This window comes from Malaclemys terrapin, chromosome 15, assembly GCF_027887155.1.
Source record: "Malaclemys terrapin pileata isolate rMalTer1 chromosome 15, rMalTer1.hap1, whole genome shotgun sequence".
In the NCBI taxonomy this organism is placed as follows: domain Eukaryota; kingdom Metazoa; phylum Chordata; order Testudines; family Emydidae; genus Malaclemys; species Malaclemys terrapin.
In genome coordinates, this window is record NC_071519.1 from 18,600,412 (window position 1) to 18,624,319 (window position 23,908).

Below are 23,908 nucleotides of genomic sequence, written 5' to 3' on the forward strand. Positions count from 1 at the left end.
GCCTGCCCCACCTCACTCCCCCGTTACCCCCATCCCACCTCACTCCCCCGTTACCCCATCGCCTGCCCCACCTCACTCCCCCGTTACCCCATCGCCTGCCCCACCTCACTCCCCCGTTACCCCATCGCCTGCCCCACCTCACTCCCCGTTACCCCATCGCCTGCCCCACCTCACTCCCCCGTTACCCCATCGCCTGCCCCACCTGACTCCCCCGTTACCCCATCGCCTGCCCCACCTCACTCCCCCGTTACCCCATCCCACCTCACTCCCCCGTTACCCCATCGCCTGCCCCACCTCACTCCCCCGTTACCCCCATCCCACCTCACTCCCCCATTACCCCATCGCCTGCCCCACCTCACTCCCCCGTTACCCCATCGCCTGCCCCACCTCACTCCCCCGTTACCCCCATCCCACCTCACTCCCCCGTTACCCCATCGCCTGTCCCGCCTCACTCCCCCGTTACCCCCTCGCCTGCCCCGCCTCACTCCCCCGTTACCCCATCGCCTGCCCCACCTCACTCCCCCGTTACCCCCATCCCACCTCACTCCCCCGTTACCCCATCGCCTGCCCCACCTCACTCCCCCGTTACCCCATCGCCTGCCCCACTTCACTCCCCCGTTACCCCATCGCCTGTCCCCCTCAGTCCCCGTTACCCCATCGCCTGCCCTACCTCATTCCCGTGTTACCCCATCCCCCCGTTACCCCATCGCCTGCCCCACCTCACTCCCCCGTTACCCCATCGCCTGTCCCCCTCAGTCTCCGTTACCCCATCGCCTGCCCTACCTCACTCCCGTGTTACCCCATCCCCCCGTTACCCGATCGCCTGCCCCACCTCACTCCCCCGTTACCCCATCCCACCTCACTCCCCCGTTACCCCATCGCCTGCCCCACCTCACTCCCCCGTTACCCCATCGCCTGCCCCACCTCACTCCCCCGTTACCCCATCGCCTGCCCCACCTCACTCCCCCGTTACCCCATCGCCTGCCCCACCTCACTCCCCCGTTACCCCATCGCCTGTCCCGCCTCACTCCCCCGTTACCCCATCGCCTGTCCCGCCTCACTCCCCCGTTACCCCCTCGCCTGCCCCGCCTCACTCCCCCGTTACCCCATCGCCTGCCCCACCTCACTCCCACGTTACCCCCATCCCACCTCACTCCCCCGTTACCCCATCGCCTGCCCCACCTCACTCCCCCGTTACCCCATCGCCTGCCCTACCTCATCCCCCCGTTACCCCATCGCCTGCCCCACCTCACTCCCCCGTTACCCCATCGCCTGCCCCACCTCACTCCCCCGTTACCCCATCGCCTGCCCTACCTCATCCCCCGTTACCCCATTGCCTGCCCCACCTCATCCCCCTGTTACCCCATTGCCTGTCCCCCTCAGTCCCCGTTACCCCATCGCCTGTCCCACCTCACTCCCCCGTTCCCCCCTCGCCTGCCCCGCCTCACTCCCCCGTTACCCCATCGCCTGCCCCACCTCACTCCCCCGTTACCCCCATCCCGCCTCACTCCCCCGTTACCCCATCGCCTGCCCCGCCTCACTCCCCCGTTACCCCATCGCCTGCCCCGCCTCACTCCCCCGTTACCCCATCGCCTGCCCCGCCTCATTCCCCCGTTACCCCATCGCCTGTCCCCCTCAGTCCCCGTTACCCCATCGCCTGCCCTACCTCACTCCCCTGTTACCCCATCCCCCCGTTACCCCATCGCCTGCCCCACCTCACTCCCCCGTTACCCCATCGCCTGCCCCACCTCACTCCCCCGTTACCCCATCGCCTGCCCCACCTCACTCCCCCGTTACCCCATCGCCTGCCCCACCTCACTCCCCCGTTACCCCATCGCCTGCCCCACCTCACTCCCCCGTTACCCCATCGCCTGCCCCACCTCACTCCCCCGTTACCCCATCGCCTGCCCCACCTCACTCCCCCGTTACCCCATCGCCTGCCCCACCTCACTCCCCCGTTACCCCATCGCCTGCCCTACCTCACTCCCCTGTTACCTCATCGCCTGCCCCACCTCACTCCCCCGTTACCCCCATCCCACCTCACTCCCCCGTTACCCCATCGCCTGCCCCGCCTCACTCCCCCGTTACCCCATCGCCTGCCCCGCCTCACTCCCCGTTACCCCATCGCCTGTCCCCCTCAGTCCCCGTTACCCCATCGCCTGTCCCACCTCACTCCCCCGTTACCCCATCGCCTGCCCTACCTCACTCCCCTGTTACCCCATCCCCCCGTTACCCCATCGCCTGCCCCACCTCACTCCCCCGTTACCCCATCCCACCTCACTCCCCCGTTACCCCATCGCCTGCCCTACCTCACTCCCCCGTTACCCCATCGCCTGCCCCGCCTCACTCCCCCGTTACCCCATCGCCTGCCCCGCCTCACTCCCCCGTTACCCCATCGCCTGCCCCGCCTCACTCCCCCGTTACCCCATCGCCTACCCCGCCTCACTCCCCCTGTTACCCCATCGCCTGTCCCCCTCAGTCCCCGTTACCCCATCGCCTGTCCCACCTCACTCCCCCGTTACCCCATCGCCTGCCCTACCTCACTCCCCTGTTACCCCATCCCCCCGTTACCCCATCGCCTGCCCCACCTCACTCCCCCGTTACCCCATCCCACCTCACTCCCCCGTTACCCCATCGCCTGCCCCACCTCACTCCCCCGTTACCCCATCACCTGGCCCACCTCACTCCCCCGTTACACCATCGCCTGCCCTACCTCACTCCCCGTTACCCTATCGCCTGCCCTACCTCACTCCACCGTTACCCCATCGCCTGCCCCACCTCACTCCCCCGTTACCCCATCGCCTGCCCCACCTCACTCCCCCGTTACCCCCATCCCACCTCACTCCCCCGTTACCCCATTGCCTGCCCCACCTCGCTCCCCCGTTACCCCATCGCCTGCCCCACCTCGATCCCCCGTTACCCCTTCGCCTGCCCCACCTCACTCCCCCGTTACCCCCATCCCACCTCGCTCCCCCGTTACCCCATCGCCTGCCCCACCTCACTCCCCCGTTACCCCCATCCCGCCTCACTCCCCCGTTACCCCATCGCCTGTCCCGCCTCACTCCCCCGTTACCCCCTCGCCTGCCCCGCCTCACTCCCCCGTTACCCCATCGCCTGCCCCACCTCACTCCCCCGTTACCCCCATCCCACCTCACTCCCCCGTTACCCCATCGCCTGTCCCACCTCACTCCCCCGTTACCCCATCGCCTGCCCCACCTCGCTCCCCCGTTACCCCATCGCCTGCCCCACCTCATCCCCCTGTTACCCCATCGCCTGTCCCCCTCAGTCCCCGTTACCCCATCGCCTGCCCCACCTCACTCCCCCGTTTCCCCATCCCACCTCACTCCCCCGTTACCCCATCGCCTGCCCCACCTCACTCCCCCGTTACCCCATCGCCTGCCCCACCTCACTCCCCCGTTACCCCATCGCCTGCCCCACCTCACTCCCCCGTTACCCCCATCCCACCTCACTCCCCCGTTACCCCATCGCCTGCCCCACCTCACTCCCCCGTTACCCCATCGCCTGCCCCACCTCACTCCCCCGTTACCCCATCGCCTGCCCCACCTCACTCCCCCGTTACCCCATCGCCTGCCCCACCTCACTCCCCCGTTACCCCATCGCCTGCCCCACCTCACTCCCCCGTTACCCCATCGCCTATCCCACCTCACTCCCCCGTTACCCCATCGCCTGCCCCACCTCACTCCCCCGTTACCCCCATCCCACCTCACTCCCCCATTACCCCATCGCCTGCCCCACCTCACTCCCCCGTTACCCCCATCCCACCTCACTCCCCCGTTACCCCCATCCCACCTCACTCCCCCGTTACCCCCTCGCCTGTCCCGCCTCACTCCCCCGTTACCCCCTCGCCTGCCCCGCCTCACTCCCCCGTTACCCCCTCGCCTGCCCCGCCTCACTCCCCCGTTACCCCATCGCCTGCCCCGCCTCACTCCCCCGTTACCCCCATCCCACCTCACTCCCCCGTTACCCCATCGCCTGCCCCACCTCACTCCCCCGTTACCCCATCGCCTGCCCCACTTCACTCCCCCGTTACCCCATCGCCTGTCCCCCTCAGTCCCCGTTACCCCATCGCCTGCCCTACCTCATTCCCGTGTTACCCCATCCCCCCGTTACCCCATCGCCTGCCCCACCTCACTCCCCCGTTACCCCATCGCCTGTCCCCCTCAGTCTCCGTTACCCCATCGCCTGCCCTACCTCACTCCCGTGTTACCCCATCCCCCCGTTACCCGATCGCCTGCCCCACCTCACTCCCCCGTTACCCCATCCCACCTCACTCCCCCGTTACCCCATCCCACCTCACTCCCCCGTTACCCCATCGCCTGCCCCACCTCACTCCCCCGTTACCCCATCGCCTGCCCCACCTCACTCCCCGTTACCCCATCGCCTGCCCCACCTCACTCCCCGTTACCCCATCGCCTGCCCCACCTCACTCCCCCGTTACCCCATCGCCTGCCCCGCCTCACTCCCCCGTTACCCCATCGCCTGCCCCGCCTCACTCCCCCGTTACCCCATCGCCTGCCCCGCCTCACTCCCCCGTTACCCCATCGCCTGCCCCGCCTCACTCCCCCGTTACCCCATCGCCTGCCCCGCCTCACTCCCCCGTTACCCCATCGCCTGCCCCGCCTCACTCCCCCGTTACCCCATCGCCTGCCCCGCCTCACTCCCCCGTTACCCCATCGCCTGCCCCGCCTCACTCCCCCGTTACCCCATCGCCTGCCCCGCCTCACTCCCCGTTACCCCATCGCCTGTCCCCCTCAGTCCCCGTTACCCCATCGCCTGTCCCACCTCACTCCCCCGTTACCCCATCGCCTGCCCTACCTCACTCCCCTGTTACCCCATCCCCCCGTTACCCCATCGCCTGCCCCACCTCACTCCCCCGTTACCCCATCCCCCCGTTACCCCATCGCCTGCCCCACCTCACTCCCCCGTTACCCCATCCCACCTCACTCCCCCGTTACCCCATCGCCTGCCCCACCTCACTCCCCCGTTACCCCATCGCCTGCCCCACCTCACTCCCCCGTTACCCCATCGCCTGCCCCACCTCACTCCCCCGTTACCCCATCGCCTGCCCCACCTCACTCCCCCGTTACCCCATCCCACCTCACTCCCCCGTTACCCCATCGCCTGCCCCACCTCACTCCCCCGTTACCCCATCGCCTGCCCCACCTCACTCCCCCGTTACCCCATCGCCTGCCCCACCTCACTCCCCCGTTACCCCCATCCCACCTCACTCCCCCGTTACCCCATCCCACCTCACTCCCCCGTTACCCCATCCCACCTCACTCCCCCGTTACCCCATCGCCGGCCCCACCTCACTCCCCCGTTACCCCATCGCCGGCCCCACCTCACTCCCCCGTTACCCCATCGCCTGCCCCACCTCACTCCCCCGTTACCCCATCGCCTGTCCCCCTCAGTCCCCGTTACCCCATCGCCTGTCCCCCTCAGTCCCCGTTACCCCATCGCCTGCCCCACCTCGCTCCCCCGTTACCCCATCGCCTGCCCCACCTCGCTCCCCCGTTACCCCATCGCCTGCCCCGCCTCACTCCCCGTTACCCCATCGCCTGTCCCCCTCAGTCCCCGTTACCCCATCGCCTGTCCCACCTCACTCCCCCGTTACCCCATCGCCTGCCCTACCTCACTCCCCCGTTACCCCATCCCCCCGTTACCCCATCGCCTGCCCCACCTCACTCCCCCGTTACCCCATCCCCCCGTTACCCCATCGCCTGCCCCACCTCACTCCCCCGTTACCCCATCCCACCTCACTCCCCCGTTACCCCATCGCCTGCCCCACCTCACTCCCCCGTTACCCCATCGCCTGCCCCACCTCACTCCCCCGTTACCCCATCGCCTGCCCCACCTCACTCCCCCGTTACCCCATCCCACCTCACTCCCCCGTTACCCCATCGCCTGCCCCACCTCACTCCCCCGTTACCCCATCGCCTGCCCCACCTCACTCCCCCGTTACCCCATCGCCTGCCCCACCTCACTCCCCCGTTACCCCCATCCCACCTCACTCCCCCGTTACCCCATCCCACCTCACTCCCCCGTTACCCCATCCCACCTCACTCCCCCGTTACCCCATCGCCGGCCCCACCTCACTCCCCCGTTACCCCATCGCCGGCCCCACCTCACTCCCCCGTTACCCCATCGCCTGCCCCACCTCACTCCCCCGTTACCCCATCGCCTGTCCCCCTCAGTCCCCGTTACCCCATCGCCTGTCCCCCTCAGTCCCCGTTACCCCATCGCCTGCCCCACCTCGCTCCCCCGTTACCCCATCGCCTGCCCCACCTCGCTCCCCCGTTACCCCATCGCCTGCCCCACCTCGCTCCCCCGTTACCCCCTCGCCTGCCCTACCTCGCTCCCCCGTTACCCCATCGCCTGCCCCACCTCACTCCCCGTTACCCCCTCGCCTGTCCCCCTCACTCCTCCGTTACCCCCTCGCCTGTCCTACCTCACTCCCCCGTTACCCCATCGCGCGTCCCGTCTCAGTCCCCCGTTACCCCATCGCGCGTCCCGTCTCAGTCCCCCGTTACCCCATACCCCCGTTACCTGATCGCCTGCCCCACCTCACTCCCCCATTACCCCATCCCCCTGTTACCCCATCGCCTGTCCCCCTCAGTCCCCATTACTCCCTATTCCACCTCACTCCCCCGTTACCCCATCGCCTGCCCCACCTCACTCCCCCGTTACCCCATCCCCCTGTTATCCTATCGCCTGTCCCCCTCAGTCCCTGTTACCCCCATCCCACCTCAGTCACCCCATCCCTTGTCCCCCTCAGTCCCCATAACCCCATCACCTGTTCCCTCCAATCACCCGTTACCCCCTGTCCCACCTCAATCCCTGTTACCCGGTCGCCTTCCTCCTCAATCCCCTGTTGCCCCCTGTCCTCCTCAATCCCCTGTTGCCCCCTGTCCTCCTCAATCCCCTGTTGCCCCCTGTCCTCCTCAATCCCTTGTTACCCCATCGCCTGTCCCCCTCAATCCCTGTTACCCCATTGCCTGTCCCCCTCAATCCGACGTTACCCCCATCCCACCTCAATCCCCATTACCCCATCACCTGTCCTCCTCAATCTCCTCTTACCCTCTTTCCCCTCAATCCCCGTTACCCCATCGCCTGTCCTCCTCAATCCCCCATTACCCCCTGTCCCACCTCAATCCCCGTTACCCCATCGCCTGTCCTCCTCAATCCCCCATTACCCCCTGTCCCACCTCAATCCCTGTTACCCCATCACCTGTCCCCTTCAATCTCCCATTAGCGCCGTCCCACCTCAATCCCCATTACCCCATGACCCCATCCCCCTGTTAAGCCATCGCCTGTCCCCTTCAGTCCCTGGTTACCCTCTGTCCCACCTCAATCCCCGTTACCCCATCCCCCTGTTACTCCATTGCCTTTCCCCCTCAATCTGCTGTTACTGCCTGTCCCACCTCAATCCCTGTTACTCCATTGCCTGTCCCCCTCAATCCTCTGCCCCATCTCAATCCCTGTTACCCCATTGCATGTTCCCCTTCAATCCCCCGTTACCCCCATCCCACCTCAATCCCTGTTACCCCATCTCCCTGTTCAATCCCCCGTCCCACCTCAATCCCTGTTACCCCATCCCCCTGTTAACCCATTGCCTTGCCTCTTCAATCCCCTGCCCCACCTCAATCCCTGTTTCCGCATTGCCTTTCCCCCTCAATCCCCCGTCCCACCTCAATCCCTGTTACCCCATCCCCCTGTTACTCCATCTACTGTCCCCCTCAATCCCCATTACCCCATCACCCTGTTACCCCATCGCCTGTCCCCTTCAATCCCCTGCCCCACCTCAATCCCTGTTTCCGCATTGCCTGTCCCCCTCAATCCCCAGTGCCACCTCAATCCCCATTGCCCCATCCCCCTGTTACGCATTGCCTCCCCCCTCAATCCCCCGTTACACCCTGTCCCACCGTAATCCGTTACCCCATTCCCCTGTTACCCCATCGCCTGTCCCCCTCAATCCTCTGCCCCACCTCAATCCCTGTTATGCCATTGCCTGTCCCCCTCAATCCCGCATCCCACCTCAATCCCCGTTACCCCATCCCCCTTTTACCCCATCGTCTGTGCCCCTGAATCCCCCGTTACCTCCGTCCCACCTCAATCCCCATTACCCCATCCCCCTTTTACCCTATTGCCTGTCCCCCTCAATCTGCTGACCCACCTCAATCCCCATTACTCTGTCTCCCTTCAATCCCATTACCCCTTTTCCCTGGTAAACTCTGTCCTCCTTAATCCTCATTACCCCATTATCTCCCTGCTACTCCATTGTGTGCCCCCCCTCAATCCCCGTTACTCTGTCTCCCTCCAATCCCATTACCCCATTAAGATTTGTCCTCCTTATTCCTCTTTACCCCCATCTCCCTGTTACCCTATTGTCTGTCCCCTGTTACCCCATCCCCCTGTCTCCCTGTCCCCCCTCAATCCTTGTTACCCCTGTCACCCCCTGTCCTCAATCCCTGTTACTCTGTCCCCTGTTACCTCATTACCTGTCTCCATTACTTGTCCCCCTGTTACCCTATGTCCCCCTCAATCCCTGTTACCCCCATCACCCCCTGCCCCCATCACTCCCTGTCCTCAATTCCAGTTACTCCATCCCCAGTTACCTCAGTGCCTGTCCCCATTACCCCGTCCCTCTGTTACCCCCAGTCCTCCTCAATCCCTGTTACTCCATCCCCCTGCTACCTCATTACCCTGTCCTCCTCAATCCCCATTACCCTGTCCCCCTGTTACCCCGTCTCTTGTACCTCTGTTACCCCTGTCCCCCCTCCTATAATTACCCCCTCTTAAGCCCTGTTCCCCCTCCTCTGTTACCCTGTTCCCGGTTACCCCGTCACCTGTCCCCCCAACCGTTACCCACATCCCCTTTCCTGTTACACCCTGTTCCCCCTTCCCTGTTATCCCCATCCCCCTGCTACTCCATTACCCCACCACCACCCCAGTCCCCACCCCCTGTTGTTCTTTTCCCCCTCAACCCCCATTGCCCCTGCCCTGCTCATGTCCCTTCTCCTTTCCAGTTTTCTGGACTCTGCACCCCCTGGAAGAGCCTCAGGGGCATCAGGAATGCCAGTTTCCCCACCCTAGGTAAGGGTCCGGCTGAGGATCGCACCCTTAAGTGAGCATTGGCTATACGAGTGGGGTGCTGCTCCATGGCACTCAAAGTGGGTCTCCACCTGTTCCACAGCGGGTAGTAAAAGGAAAGGGTGTTTCTTAGCTGCCCCCTTTACATTCCCCATCAGGACAGTGACAGCTTTTGTAGACAAACGCCATGAAAGTTAATGCAGAGTAAAGCAGGGTGTGAATTTAAAGAAGAATAGCTGTTTCTGAATACCTTCCTGTGTACATGCTCTTATTCTAGAATAATGGTGCCTTATTCTGAATTAATTTAAATAACTTCCAAATGAATTAAGCTAATTTGGAGTAAAGCACACTTATTCGTGAATACTCCTGGCCACATATGGAGTTACTAAGGAATAGCTAATTGGAATAACTCCCTGTGTAGACTGCCCCAACAGTGTCCACATGTTGAGTTAATCAGGAATAGCTGATACTGTCCTTTGGATTTGGCTCTCAGTACACCTTCCACTTCTTTTAGCTTTCTCTTGGTAGTGTAAGTAACATTTCCTCTGTCATTGGTGGCTCAGTCTCCAAATATTCAACTGATTTCCAAGTAGTCTATGTTATTCGTTAGGTATGGGATAGCCCCTTCAGAAGTGCAGTCTTCTGTGTGGGAACAGCATCTCTGTTCTCCTTGTACTATTAGAAGCATCTGTGTTCTCCTTGTGCTTTGCACTGTGCATTCTTCAGACATGCCACCTGGTGACCTCTTGGTTTTGTTGTTCAGTTCCTTATTCCTTGTGAGGCACGATAATTTGCACCACACGGTGGTAATGTCGGCTTCCTTTCAGTGGGCTCTGCTTCCTTTCATCCTTCATCCAGTGAACCAGGGTTAAGAGCCCTGCTCTTTGGATTCTGATCATGTACAAGCCACTTGGAAGTTTCCCAAGATTTTGGTTTGATTTTTCCCGTATTTATTGTTGCATCCTATGTCATGTAACTGTAGGTGTTTTCAGTATCTATATAACTGTGCAATCCTTTAATGACTCTCATGAAACTCTTGGAGTATTGAGTAATCTCACTAAGATCTTGGACTATTGCAATGACTCTTGTGGCAGTGAGTTCCAACACTTTATGTACTGCATAAAAATTATCTCCTTTATCAAATTTAAATTTATTCTCTTCCAATTTCATGGGATGTCCTTTTGTTCTTGTATTGTAAGAAAGGGTAAATAGAAGTGCTTTTACCTACTCTATACCAGTGTCATTCTTGTCCCCTCGTCTTTGTCTCTTTTCTAAATGAAGTAGTCCTAATCATTTCAATCTCTCATATGGAAATCTTTCCATTCTTCTTAGATATTAAACTTTTAAAAACTTTAAATTTGAAGTGACTCTCTACTTGCAGGGTATAAATCTGTAAGATCCTCAAAGTTTTGATTTTTAAAAGTACAGTATACTTTGTCTTGTGTAAAATGTGCTGGCTTCCGACTAGCTGTATCTTTTAAAATCTTGGATTGTGAATAATTGTTGGCTATCCAATAATCAGCCTGGCACATACAATCATAGAACTGGAAGGGACCTTGAGAGGTCATCTAGTCTAGTCTCCTGCACTTGTGGCAGGACTAAATATTATCTAGACCATTCTTGACAGGTGTTTTTCTAATCTGCTCTTAAAAATCTCCAATGATGGAGATTCTACAACCTCCCTAGGCAATTTTTTCCAGTGCTTAACCACCCTGACAGGAATTTTTTCCTAATGTCCAACCTAAACCTCTCTTGCTGCAATTTAAGACCATTGCTTCTTGTCCTATCCTCAGAGGCTAAGAAAAACAATTTTTATCCCACCTCCTTGTAACAACCTTTTATGTACTTGCAAACTGTTATCATGTCCCTTCTCAGTCTTCTCTTTTCCAGACTAAACAAACCCAGTTTTTTCAATCTTCCCTCATAGGTCATGTTTTCTAGATCTTTAATTATTTTTGTTGCTCTTCTCTGCACTCTTTCCAATTTGTCCACATATTTCCTGAAATGTGGTGCCCAGAACTGGACACAATACTCCAGTTGAGGCCAAATCAGCACAGAGTAGCACGGAAGAATTACTTCTCTTGTCTTGTTTACAACACTCCTGCTGATACACCCAGAATGATGTAGCTGTTTTTGCAACAAGGTTACACTGTTGACTCATATTTAGCTTGTGGTCCACTATGACCCCCAGATCCCTTTCCGCAGTACTCCTTTCTAGGCAGTCATTTCCCATTTTGGATGTATGCAACTGATTGTTCCTTCCTAAATGGAGTACTTTGCATTTGCCCTTATTGAATTTCATCCTATTTACTTTAGACTATTTCTCCAGTTTGTGCAGATCTCTTTGAATTTTAATCCTATCCTCCAAAGCACTTGCATCCCCTCCCAGCTTGGTATCGTCCACAGACTTTGTAAATGTACTCTCTATGCTATTATTTAAATCATTGTTGAAGATATTGAACAGAACCGGACCCAGAACTGATCCCTGCGAGACCCCACTCATTATGTCCTTCCAGCATGATAGTGAACCACTGATAACTACTCTCTGAGAATGGTTTTCCAACCAGTTTTACACCCACCTTATAGTAGCTCATCTGGGTTGCATTTCTCTAGTTTGTTTATGAGAAGGTCATGCGAGACAGTATCAAAAGCTTTACTAAAGTCAAGATATACCCCGTCTGTCGCTTCCCCCCATCCACAAGGCTTGTTACCCTGTCAAAGAAAGCTATTGGGTTGGTTTGGCACAATTTGTTCTTGACAAATACATACTGAATGTTACTTATCACCTTATTATCTTCTAGATGTTTGCAAATTGATTGGTTAATTATTTGCTCCATTATCTTTCCGGGTACAGAAGTTAAGCTGACTAGTCTGTAATTCCGTGGGATGTCCTTATTTCCCTTTTTATATTGTCTGTTATTTAATATAAAAGTATTGTATTGTATGCTTGTACATTCAATGTAAGTTTTGTGACTTTCTTTCCTTAAGGGAAAAAATATGCAAGTTCTGGAGAAGAGGAGGATAAGGAAGATGATAAAGGTGGGATCACAAAACTTTTTCAAGCTCTGCTTGATTAAAGGAGCACTGCCATGTCTATTCAGCTTATAATTAGGATCTGCTGGCTACGATTTGTTCTTGTGGGTGTGTGTACAATGACTCCACCTGTCTGCTCCCTTTGAGTGATCAGGCAGTGTCAATAAAACATACAAGAGCTCTGCTTTCTCAGTCCTTCAGAGGACAGGGTTCTTTCCTTTTTGATTCACTGTTTGCTCACGTTAGTGGCACATCTGGAAAGAGTGGAGAGGATAGTGGGATGTCTTTACAAAGGCACCCATGTTAGTCAAATGATTTAATCACACTGTTAAACAATAATAGGATACCGATTTAAATTCAGCATGTCCTCTGGAATGGTTGAAGCATGAAGGGCCATATGAATGTTAGCATATCTGTCACGTAAATACCTAGCAATGCCGGCTACAACAGTGCCATACAAACCTTTGTTCTCACTTTCAGGTGACGTAAATAAGAAATCGGCAGCATTCTCTCCCGTAAATATAAACAAACTTGTTTATCTTAGTGATTGGCTGAACAAGAAGTAGGACTGAGTGGACTTGTAGGCTCTAAAGTTTTGTTTTTATGTGCAGTCATGTAAAAAAAAATTCTACATTTGTAAGTTGCACTTTCATGATAAAGAGCTCGCACTACCATACTTGTATGAGGTGAATAGAAAAATACTATTTCTTTTATTTATCTTTTTTACAGTGCAAATATTTGTAATCAAAAATAATATAAAGTGAGCACTTTGTATTCTGTGTTGTAATTGAAATTAATATATTTGAAAATGTAGAAAAATATCCAAAATACTTATAATAAATTTAAATTAGTATTCTGTTATTGTTAAGAAGTGCAATTAAAACTGTGATTAATAGCAACTTTATCTAGTTAGTTTGTTTTGCATTAATTGCTTGTGTTAACAGCAATTAATTGACAGCCCTAGTCACAAGGTATTATATACTTATCACTCCATAAATGTACACAGTACTGTAAAAGGCATAGAAAAAGCATAGTCCCTGCTCCAAAGAGCTTACAGTCTAATAGACAAGGCGTGGAATACAAATGAGACAAAACCTCTTAAATTGTACTTTTGTTACAGTCCTTATTTATGGAATAGGCTAAGTTTCTATAACCAAAGTTAAAGGTGTATTCTGATTAATTACCATTGGTTAAAGATAGATTCTGCTTGCTTTTGCTCTCCCGTTGTCAAAAGGTGTTCTCAAATTCAACTATCAGAGGGTAGCCGTGTTAGTCTGTATCTACAAAAACAAGGAGTCTGGTGGCACCTTAATTCAACGAGATTCTTATTAACTTCTGGTCTTAAACTTTTTTATATTGCTGCTGTACACTTTCTAGCAGCTGCTGTTTCACCTCAGAAGTGACTGCTGTTCAGTGCTGCATGAAGTGAAGTGATTCCTGGTGAAGTGAAGTGTAGTTTGTATAATCAAGTATTTTGGGTTTCATTTAGATGAAAGGTGCTATATAAAAGTGAAATTGACATTGAGATCAGTAGGGAAAGTGAAAATGACATTCTTAAAGCAAGATGAAATTGGTCTTGTTACTCTTCAGTGTCCGTGTTACTCTGCATCAGAAAGAGGGCTTTTTGAGAAATAAATTTCTTGATTATGTTTTTCGTAACTCTAATCCCCTAATACTGTAATTGCCAATTTAGGTCTGTATTGTGCATTGTGATCTGTGTGGGCTGAGCCCCATTGAAGTCACTAGGGCTCTCTATGTGGCAATTCGCCTTCACAACTCTGTAGGTTACAAATGTATATAGCCTACTTGTTGATGAGGTATATTATCATTGGAAAATGTGTTTATTTCATCATAATGTTTGTTACAGGTGGAGCTTGCAGCGCCACCAACTGCCTTTTTGTTCTGTGTTTGTATGGCACCTAGCACAATGGGGTCCTTGTCCATGACGAGGGCTCCTCGGTGCTACGACAATACAAATAAGAAACATAATAATTAAGGTTGCCCGATACTTCCCATTGTAAGACCCTGTTTTCAGATGGTTATAGCTTTGCCAAACTTTAACCATTTGGGCTGAAACTTTCCATGTTGGGTATCTGCTTCAGGCTGAGTTATTTTTGGAAAGTTTTAGCTAAAATGGTGTAGCCGTTTCTGAAAACAAGGCTATGGAAAAATACATTATTTTACTATATTCTGTTTGTTACAACTGTTTTGCTGAGAAGTTTAGTGCCCTATAATTTAGAGCAGGGACTTGAAATCTGGCAGGGGGGATAGCCTTTGTGTCAGGGATGTGCCTTTTGCTGTTCCCATGAATGTGTGCCCAAATGCAGCCAAGTTATGAGCCATTGAAAAATCTCCTTGCATGTGCTCAGTAGACTTGTTGGAGCTTCTTACATAAATTCTGCGAAGATTCTGTGTGCATTGAGCATGTTCCAGCCCAGGGCTCCCTACAATTGCTGCACCTGGCTGCTGCAGGCTGGGGTGGGATCAGGCACTGGATCTGAGAGCAGGAGATGGCCTGATCTGTGCTCAATGATACCCCATTGGCGCTCAGACAGCATGGAGAAGGAAAGTGTCTGACTGAATTAGAGGAGGCAATAGCCAGACCAGAGTGGTGGCGGGGAGTGGATTGGGACAAGGAGTCTTGGGGGTGGGGGTAGAGAAACTAAGACTTGGAGTTGTCAGGGTAAGGAGACTGTGACTGGTTGGGCAAGGAGACTTGGAGATGTGGGAGGAGACTGGACATGGATTTGGGAGCAGGGAGACTTGGAGTGGGGAAGAACCATGGGAGGGGAGACGCATTTGATGGGGAGCTGGGTGCAGGGCGAGAACTGGACTGACTGGGCAAAAAGATTGGAACAAGGAGATGGAAAAGAGATGGAGATTGGATGAGGAACCAGGAGGGGGAGACTGAGAGCCATGGGGGAAATTGAGATGGGGAGGGACAAGTGGAGGTTGGGGCAGTGAAACAGATTGGGTGAGGAGCCAGGAGTGGGGAACTGGGACTGGATGGGAAAGAAGGCTGGGGGTGGGAGTGAGGGAGAGACGGACTCAGAGCCCTGAGGAGGAGATTAGGACTGTCTGGGCAAGGAGATTCAGACAGGGATGTGGAGTATGGGACTATCCTGAGGAGCCAGGGGTGAGGAAGAAACAGGACTGGAACAGTGGCAGATTAGAGGGGACTTGGCAGAATAGGTCAAAAGCTTGGGGGACACAGGGAGAAGGGTCCCACTAGAGAACACTCCCTAAGGAATTCTTGGTTTATTCTAGATTCTAAAGTTTTGCCATTCCTCTGCCATCAGCAAATATCTGTGAAACCCTCTGGCAAAGTGTCTCATCACTCTCTATTGCTGGTCCGCATAGACTCTGACAACCTTACTGCTGTCACTCACTCCATTAGCTCAAGTGATCATATCCTACTTTTTTCCACCTATGAAAATTTTGGTTAAATGACTTGCCCAGCATCACATAGGAACTCTGTGCTAGAGGCAGGGATAGGATCCAGTTCTCCAGGGTAGCATTCAACTGCTTTAACCTTGAGACAATCCTTTCTCTTCCTGCAATTCCCTGCCTCGTTCACTCACCCCTTCCAGTTTCGGCAATAAATGAGGCAGGGGTCCAACAGACAGACTTCTTTGCTACACAACTCTGATTTGTCCCAGAGCAGGTCCATCCTGTGCACTGAATGGGGCAGGGATCCTGTGGGGAAAAATGGTGTGGGATTACGTGGCAGAATTCAATTATTATATAAATTCAACGAATAATATAGAAGTTTATTTGTAAGCCCTTTTTTCTTTTTCTCAATTTAAATGTTCACATTTGAGGGAAATTATGGGATGAGGGTATGACAATTATTTAAGGAGAGTAGACATTGAGATTCAAAAAGTTAAATCATGATAACCGTTAAAACACAAATTGTCAACATCACATTTCAAAATATAGACAGTAAATATCCTTAAATCAAACTCTTAAGTTCTCAAGCAGCATTTTTCTTGCTTAGCCTGTCTGTAAATTTTGTTTAATATTGATAGAAATATTTTTTGTTGCTTTGTGTGTGTACAGTGAAATCGATGTTTACCGATTAAAAATCTAATCCTTCCAAGCCAAATCATAATGCATACACAGAAGGCGGGAGGGTGAATCATGTTTGCCCTGGTCCTCTGAATTCTGTCATTTCCTAACTTTTGAGTGCTTCACTTTGCAACCTTAACATTCTTTTAATGGTGGCTTTTGTGTGTAATTTTCTAGGTTTAAAAAAAAAAAAATCCATCATGTGCAATCATACTGACATCAACATACGCCATCAGCAGGTTGGAATCTTAGATCTGGTGCACTGGAAAGGGATGGGACAGTTTGCTAGTGGGTTTCCCAGTTATTTGCTGACAGCAGAGAAACGGAAGTACTTGGTTCTATTCTGGATTCTAAAGGTCGCACACCCTTCTGCCTCTTTCCGAAGCTTTTAATCCTTTCTGCCTGATTCCCTATAACATGTCTTTGACTTAGTGCTGTTTTTCCTCACCCTGGCTCCTCATCCCAGACTGTCCCCATGCCCACTCAGTCCTAATCTCCTTTTCATGGCTTCCCATCCTAGCCTCAGTTTCTTCTTCCCACTCCCCCCCTCCCAACTCCTTGTCACCAGTCTCCTTGCCCAACCAGTCCCATTCCCTCCCCTGGCTCCTCACCCAATCTGTCTCCCCTTTCCTCCAGTCATGTCCCCTACTCCCTTCCCCCCCCCCGACTCCCAGTCTAAGGCCATGGCTCCTCTACAAACTTGTGCTAGCATAGCTCTATCATCAGGGTGTGAAGAGGTGCTGGAAAAAGCTCCAGAGGTGCTGGAGAAAGTTATAGTGGCAGAAGCACAATTTTGATATTATATCTGCATCCACACTAGGAGCGCTTTGCTGGTATGGTATACCAACAGAGCCTTCCAAGTATAGATCTGACCACAACCTCTCTCTCTTGGCTCCTCATCCAACCTTAGTATTCCTCCGTCCCTTCCCCCAACTGCTTGCCCCGGTTTCTTTGTCCAGTCAGTCTCACTTCTCCTCTCCCTCCCCCCCCCCGCCCCCAGTGCATCAGATCTGTCACAGGGGGACTAAATTCACATTGCACAGGCAAGCTTAAATCTGGCATTTCCTAACTTTTCGGTGCTTGACTTCGCAAACTTTACATTTTTACATATTTTTTGTGTAACTTTAAATCAGTTGTCTAGCCACTGAATGGTCTTATTTTCCTCTCTGATGCATGTGTCCAAATGCTCATTAACATCAATAAGAGTTACCCTGTGATGGAAGATTAGACCCTTAATGTAGGTCCTTCATAAGCAAAGTTTCACCTATGTGCTATGCTAGGAATATCAGACTTGTGCAACTGTATACATGCTTTTTGCATATAGCTGTATCCTAAGCAGTATCCCTTTTAAATATTTGCTGCTTGTTGAAAAAAACCAAGGCCTGGAGTTGGAGTAAAGCTTATTCTGGCACTAAGCACATTGACTCACTTAAGAATTGGTTGTGGTTCATTACCGCTCAAGTGATCTGAACAGCATGAAACTAGAATGACTTTAAGGGCTTGTCTACACATGAAACTGTTCAGGACAGCTCTTCCTGAATAACTCTGTGTGTGAATGTTTTTATTCTGCAATATTAGTTTTAATGTATTTTTTGAATGACTATAAAGCTAGGATCCCTGGGCATGGACCAGGACCCCATTGTTCTGATGCTGTATAAACACAGAATAAAAAGACTGTCTATGCCCCAAGGAGCTTATAAAATCGAAGAGTCAACTGGGGAGTACAAGGAAACAGTGAGACAATATTGGTGAACATGATAGGCAGTGGTCTCTCCACACATAGTCAGTAATGGCTCCATTTGTAGACAAACCCGAACATTATTCAAGTCCTTAATGTTGAAAATGGAGGCGGGGGGGACCATTTAATTAATTACATTGAAAGCTCTTTACATTTTTTTCATTTCAAAACGAAACCAAAGTGCATTGCAATAAAAAAGAAGAAAGGGCAAGATCCAGTGAACCTACAAAGGAATGTCATGGACAGCACAAGGTCTCTGGGGTGGAAGAGCACATTGGCCTCTTCTCGAGGAGGGCTTTGGGGGTGCATTAAGAATCTTGGGGGGCGGAGTAAGAGTTCATTTGCGTTAAATGGAGTTTGCAACGTGAGCTATATTGGGCCAGGGAGTCTCTCATATTAGCCTGGGGAAGCACAACAGGTTTACAAATTAAGATGGGGTAGACTTAAATATTTGGCTGGGCTACAGGGGGTGGCACAGTGTTTTCTTTTTCCTCAAAGTGAGCATGTCTAGGGTTGCAATAATTCCATTGTTTGAGACAAAGCTATGTCGGTCCCATCATACTTTGCCACCTTGTGTGTGTTGACTTCATTTTTTTTCGTTCTTGGGGCTTGTGTTTACTTTTTTGTTTTAAAAACACTATTTCTAGCACTTACGAGAATTAAGCTGTGACTTTTATACAACCTGCCAGGTATGGTGATCTGTTCCCTTTCTTTCTTTCTTTCTTTTTTTTTTTTTTCTTCCATGCTCACGTAGTGGATTTAGCAGAAAATTCCCTTTTAAACAAGCTTATCCGGAAGTCTCTGGTAGAATCCAATCATCATGTTGAAGTCCTGCAGCGAGATCCCAGCTCCCCTCTCTTCTCAGTAAAAACCTTTGAAGAACTGCATCTGTGAGTAACTGGGACAGAACTACACACTGAAAAAGGGCAGTCAGGTCAATGGGCCAGTAGTAATTTCGTGGGGGTTTTAGTCATGTTCTGTCACGCAATCACTAGCAGGAGGGTCTCTGCCAATTGAAGTCACTAAAACACAGGATTGGGGACTTCAACAGCAGAGTCCAGGGAAGGGGTAGGGACGGTTTTGTGGCCTGCAGCATGCAGGGGGTCAGACCAGATGATCATAATGGTCCCTTCTGACCTTAAAGTCTATGAATCTCCTTTGAATTTGGGAGTGATAGTACAATACAGTAAAAATCAAATACAGTTAAATGGGGAAGACACGCAGACATACATTGAAGGATTCATCCGTTCCACTGTAGTGTGATCTTGTGAGACTAACATGTCCTGGTACCATATCCAAAAAACACATTGAAACACGATTGTAATCCACCCATATTTTAACACTGATTTTTAGATGCCGTAGCTATAGACACCTTAAAGAGTTTTTTTTTTTTCTTGCCAGTATGGAAAGGAAAAACAATCTATAGCTATAATGAAAACTGTTTTTAATGTAGGTAAATATATAGACTAAAATAGTTCCTAAACATGGTTTAAGCATGTCAGTCTTTCCACACAACTATGATCCGACCATATTACAACATGGATTTTCACTGATGTTTCCTAACCACATTTAAACATGGTTATTTTTGTGGTGTACCCAGGCCCTGATTAGGATTAGATGCAAGATTTCCAAGGGAAGGTGTATAGGAAATGATGGTGTTATGCCAACAGATGAGTCTTCCTTCTGTCGGCTGGACTAGAGCCACAGCAGGGAACAGTTAGAACACGTCTAAATAAGCTTTAAAACCAAAACATGCTGATAATATGCTGCAAAAGATCTTGTAGTGATACCTCTCCCAAGAGCATGTGTGGTACCTGTGACAGAGTGTTGGGTTTGGTCAATATTTTATATTTCCTAATAGAAGATGGATTGGGCAATAATTTGTTTCATGGTAAAGGACATAAAATAAATGGGAAAAGGTCACACCTAATTGCTTTCCTTAACAGAATTGGGGATTGGTTGAATACAGCAAGTGGGGCTAAGATGTTTAGCATGTGAGAGACGGATATCAAACATTGGTAAAGCATCTTTGTATCCTCAGTGGCCCATCTCTTAAAGAATGCAGAGTCCCCCAAACCCTACTGAGTGCGTGAGTAATTGGATAAAACTGGTTTGGAAGGTAGGGTGGCAACCTTGGATTGTGGTTGGGGTACCCTATCTATCTCTCAAGTATCAGGGGGTAGCCGTGTTAGTCTGTATCTACAAAAACAACAAAGAGTCTGGTGGCACCTTAAAGACTAACAGATTTATTTGGGCATAAGCTTTCGTGAGTAAAAACCTCACTTCTTCGGATGCATAGAGTGAAAGCTTTCACTCTATGCATCCGAAGAAGTGAGGTTTTTACTCACGAAAGCTTATGCCCAAATAAATCTGTTAGTCTTTAAGGTGCCACCAGACTCTTTGTTGTTTCTATCTATCTCTCTGGACTTGACAGCAGGGGCTGACTCTGACAAGAGACTGTCAGACAGAACAGGTCTTGCTTTTTAGACATTAAGATCGTTTTTCCTCTGACTCAACTGAGAATGTCCTATCCAGTTCAGCTAGATAGGTTAAGCTAACCATCGCTTTTGTTTTAACTCCATTTTCTCTTGGCTTTTAATAAACCTTGTTTTTGTTACAAATACTCTTTTATCAGTAATTTCACATGCCTGAATGTCCTACTCAAGTTCCCGGACTGGAGAAAAAGACATGAGAAAAATCCCGTAACACATTTTATTTAGTAGGATTTGGAAATCTAATCATAGGTATGTTATGACCATATCTCAGATGAGGGTACACGGTAGACTACATTCTTTGGAAAGGAGTATGCAGCCTAAAACGTTTTGAAAGCACTGTCCTAAGGCATCTCATCACTTGCTTGTAAATAGTTTGATTTTTTTCCTGGTTTGGCAGGAAGAAAGAGTTATTACAGGGGATTTATGAAATGGGTTTCAACAGACCATCCAAGATACAGGAGACAGCGCTTCCTATGATGCTAGCTGACCCGTGAGTACTTGCAAAACAAGGTGTAAAACATGCTATTTGCATTTGTTCATTATTTTCATATTTCTGCCATTCTGGTCATAGGCATGGTTTGACTTCTATATTTGGGGGGGCAGGGCCTGGCAGAGCAGGGCCAGCTCCACATGGAGGGGACTGAAGAGGGAGCGCCACCTCCACCCCAACTCACCTCAGCAGCCCACCCAGCCTGTCTGGGTTTGAGGGAGGGGTAGGGTGCAATAAAAAATTATAACTCAGTGGAGTGGGGGACTCAAAAAGTTTGAAAACAGCTCAGGGTGCAGGGAGCGGATAACCGGGGGTAGCTCAGGGTGCAGGCAGAGGATAGCTCAGGGCTGTGTGCTGGGAGGGCCCCCCCCCCCACTTCCCAGAGGGCTCTTCCAGTCCTGCAGCTGAGTTCCCCTGCCCAGGCAGCTCTTACCAGCTGTATGAACAGTCAAAGGGGGCTGAGAACTGAGGAGCACCAGCAGGAGGAGGAGGGGGGAGCCTCCGTGGCACCAGCCAGAGCAGCAGCCACCCTGCACTGCCTGGCTCCAGCTTCCCGCCTCTGACCTGGAGTGGGGTATCGGAGGGGTGTGTGTGGAGCTGCCCCCCTCTGCTTATGGCATTGGAGTTTGGGAGGGCAAGCCCCCCCATGTCTCCCCCAGACTCTTCCAATGCTTCTGGTTCTCCTTCTCCCTGGCTGATCATACCTGCAATGCTTAATCTCCTTCCCTGACTCCTTATGTCTTGGTGTCACACTAGATTCCATTCAGTTTTTCCCATGGCGTAGTGTGGAGAGGAGTGGGGGGGGGGGCATTGCCCTCCCGCAAATTGCAAGCTTTGGGTGACACACGGGGGGAGGGGGGACAGATTTCTGCCTTCCATTTGGCCCTGCTCCCTCCCCAAGCAAGCCCTGCTGCGCGGGACAGGCCCAAGCCCCCCTAGGGGAGCACGGAGGAATGTTTGGGCGGGGATGGGGGAGCAGTGACACCAGGTGCTCTACGTGGCCAGGTCAGTTTCCTCATGCAGGCTGACTGCACAGCCTGGCCTTGCAGCAGCAATATCCCCTCGGACACAGCCCCTCCCTGCAGCCTGAGCTACAGTCCTCCTGGCACATAGCCCCTACCTACCCGCTGCCTGTACCTGGAGCTACACCCCTGCCAGCAGCACACAGTCTCTAGCTCCCCCCTCCCTACACCTTAAGGGGTTTTCAAACTTTTTGAGCTGAGGCCCTCCTTTTAGTTACAGTTTTTGGTTGCATGTCCCTCTCCACCGCCAACCCAGAGAGTCTGGGTGGCCTTCTGAGGTGAGTCAGGGGATGGAGGTGCTGCTCTGTCCTGGGGCCTTGCCGTGTGTAGTTGGCCAGAGCCTCACAGAGTTGTTCAGGACCCCCTGCCTGCCTGCATAGTCTCCAGCTGCTGGCTGTCCCAGGTATGTCTACATGGAAATAAAAGCCCTGCAGCAAGGCCATGGCTGGCCCAGGTCATCTGATTTGGGCTTGTGGGGCTCAGGCTGTGGAGATAAATATCACTGTGTGGATGTTCAGCCTCGGGTTGGAGCCTGAGCTCTGGGACTCTCCACCCATGCAGGGGTCCCAGAGCTCGGGCTCCAGCCTGGGCCAGAATGTTTACACAGCAGTTTTTCAGCCCCTGAGCCCTACAAGCCTGAGTCAGCTGACCCTCCCAGCCCCACGATCTCAGTTAGACGTTAACTCTTTCCTTCTCTCCACATCAGGAGTCTAAACCCTTGTCATTATCTCCTTGATATCTCCAAAATCTGCCCATTTCTCACTTTGACCACTATAACCCTCTCCTGTTTGACCTTTCTGCCTATCACCTTTTCCCATCCTCTAGCTTGTCCAAAATGCTGCTGCCAACATAATCTTCCTCTCATCCTGCTTTGACTGTGTCATCTACCCCTGAGGGTATTCTGGGCCAAAAAAATTAAAATTCTGCACGCACTATTTTAAAATTATACAAAATAATTATATAAAACACCCTTGGCTCTGCCCCTCCATGCCAAGCACACTAGATGTAGGCAGGCAGGCTCAGCCTAGCAGGATCCAAGTATGGGGGGAGCGCTTAGTGTAGGGAGATCCAGGCGTGGGGCAATAGGGTTCTGTGTGGGGAGATCTGGATGCGGGCGGCTTGGTGGGGGGTCCAGGTGCAAGGGAGATCTGGATGAATGGGCTTTTTTTGGGGGGGGTGTTTCTGGGTGCAATCACAGTGGGACTCTGCAGGGGTGTCCAGGTCAAGTATCAGAGGGGTAGCCATGTTAGTCTGTATCCACAGGTGCTCTATGCGTCCAGGTCAGTCCAGGTAAAGGTGGTTGGAGCTCAGCGGGTGGGAGGGGGTAAGGGGTCCAGGTGCTGGCTTGGTAGGGTGCGGTTCCGGCTGCTGGCTTGGTGCGGTTCAGTAGGGTGGGAGTCCGGGTGTGGGAGGCTAGTCAGGGTGGTGCAGGTGGGGTGGGGCTTGTTGGGGTGAGGATTTGACTGTGGAGGGCGGTCTAGGTGCAGCGGTGGGGTCCAAATGCAGGGAGGTGGGGCTCAGCGTGGGGGGGAGTCTTGGTGCAGGGGGGCTGCAGATGCAGAAGGTGAGGCTTGTCGGGTGTTGGTTCAGGGGAGTCAGTGGGGAGGTTCTTGGTGCAGGGGATGAGGCTTGGCAGTGCAATCTGGGTATGAGGTGGGTCTGGATGCCTGGGAGTTGGCTGGATGGGAGAGCAGCTCCCCATACAGTGACCCTTCCCCATCCCGCCATGGCTGAGGAGCAATGGGGGCAAGAAGCGGGTGGGGGGAGGTGCGGCGTTTCCTGCAGCTGGAGAGGTTTCTGGGGGTGGGTCTGACCCAGCCCTAGCCGCTCCTTGTATGGGAAGAGGAAATCCCGTCCTCCCCAGCCCAGTCAAGACTAGTAGCTGAGCCTGGCACAGGGTAGAAGCCACTGGCCGCAGCATCCCCAACCCCTCCCTCCCAGTGATTTACCT

The 23,908-nt window shown here is 52.5% G+C and overlaps 1 protein-coding gene across 1 annotated transcript in view; it reads left to right on the forward strand.

The window, feature by feature from the left end:
• Positions 1-23,908, forward strand: part of DDX25 (DEAD-box helicase 25) — a 72,649-nt gene that overhangs the window by 21,299 nt on the left and 27,442 nt on the right. The window contains exons 2-5 of the mRNA XM_054005553.1: positions 9,048-9,114; positions 12,100-12,150; positions 18,705-18,840; positions 20,843-20,935. Coding sequence (XP_053861528.1) covers positions 9,048-9,114; positions 12,100-12,150; positions 18,705-18,840; positions 20,843-20,935 — 347 coding nt within the window. The remainder of the gene's footprint in view (positions 1-9,047; positions 9,115-12,099; positions 12,151-18,704; positions 18,841-20,842; positions 20,936-23,908) is intronic.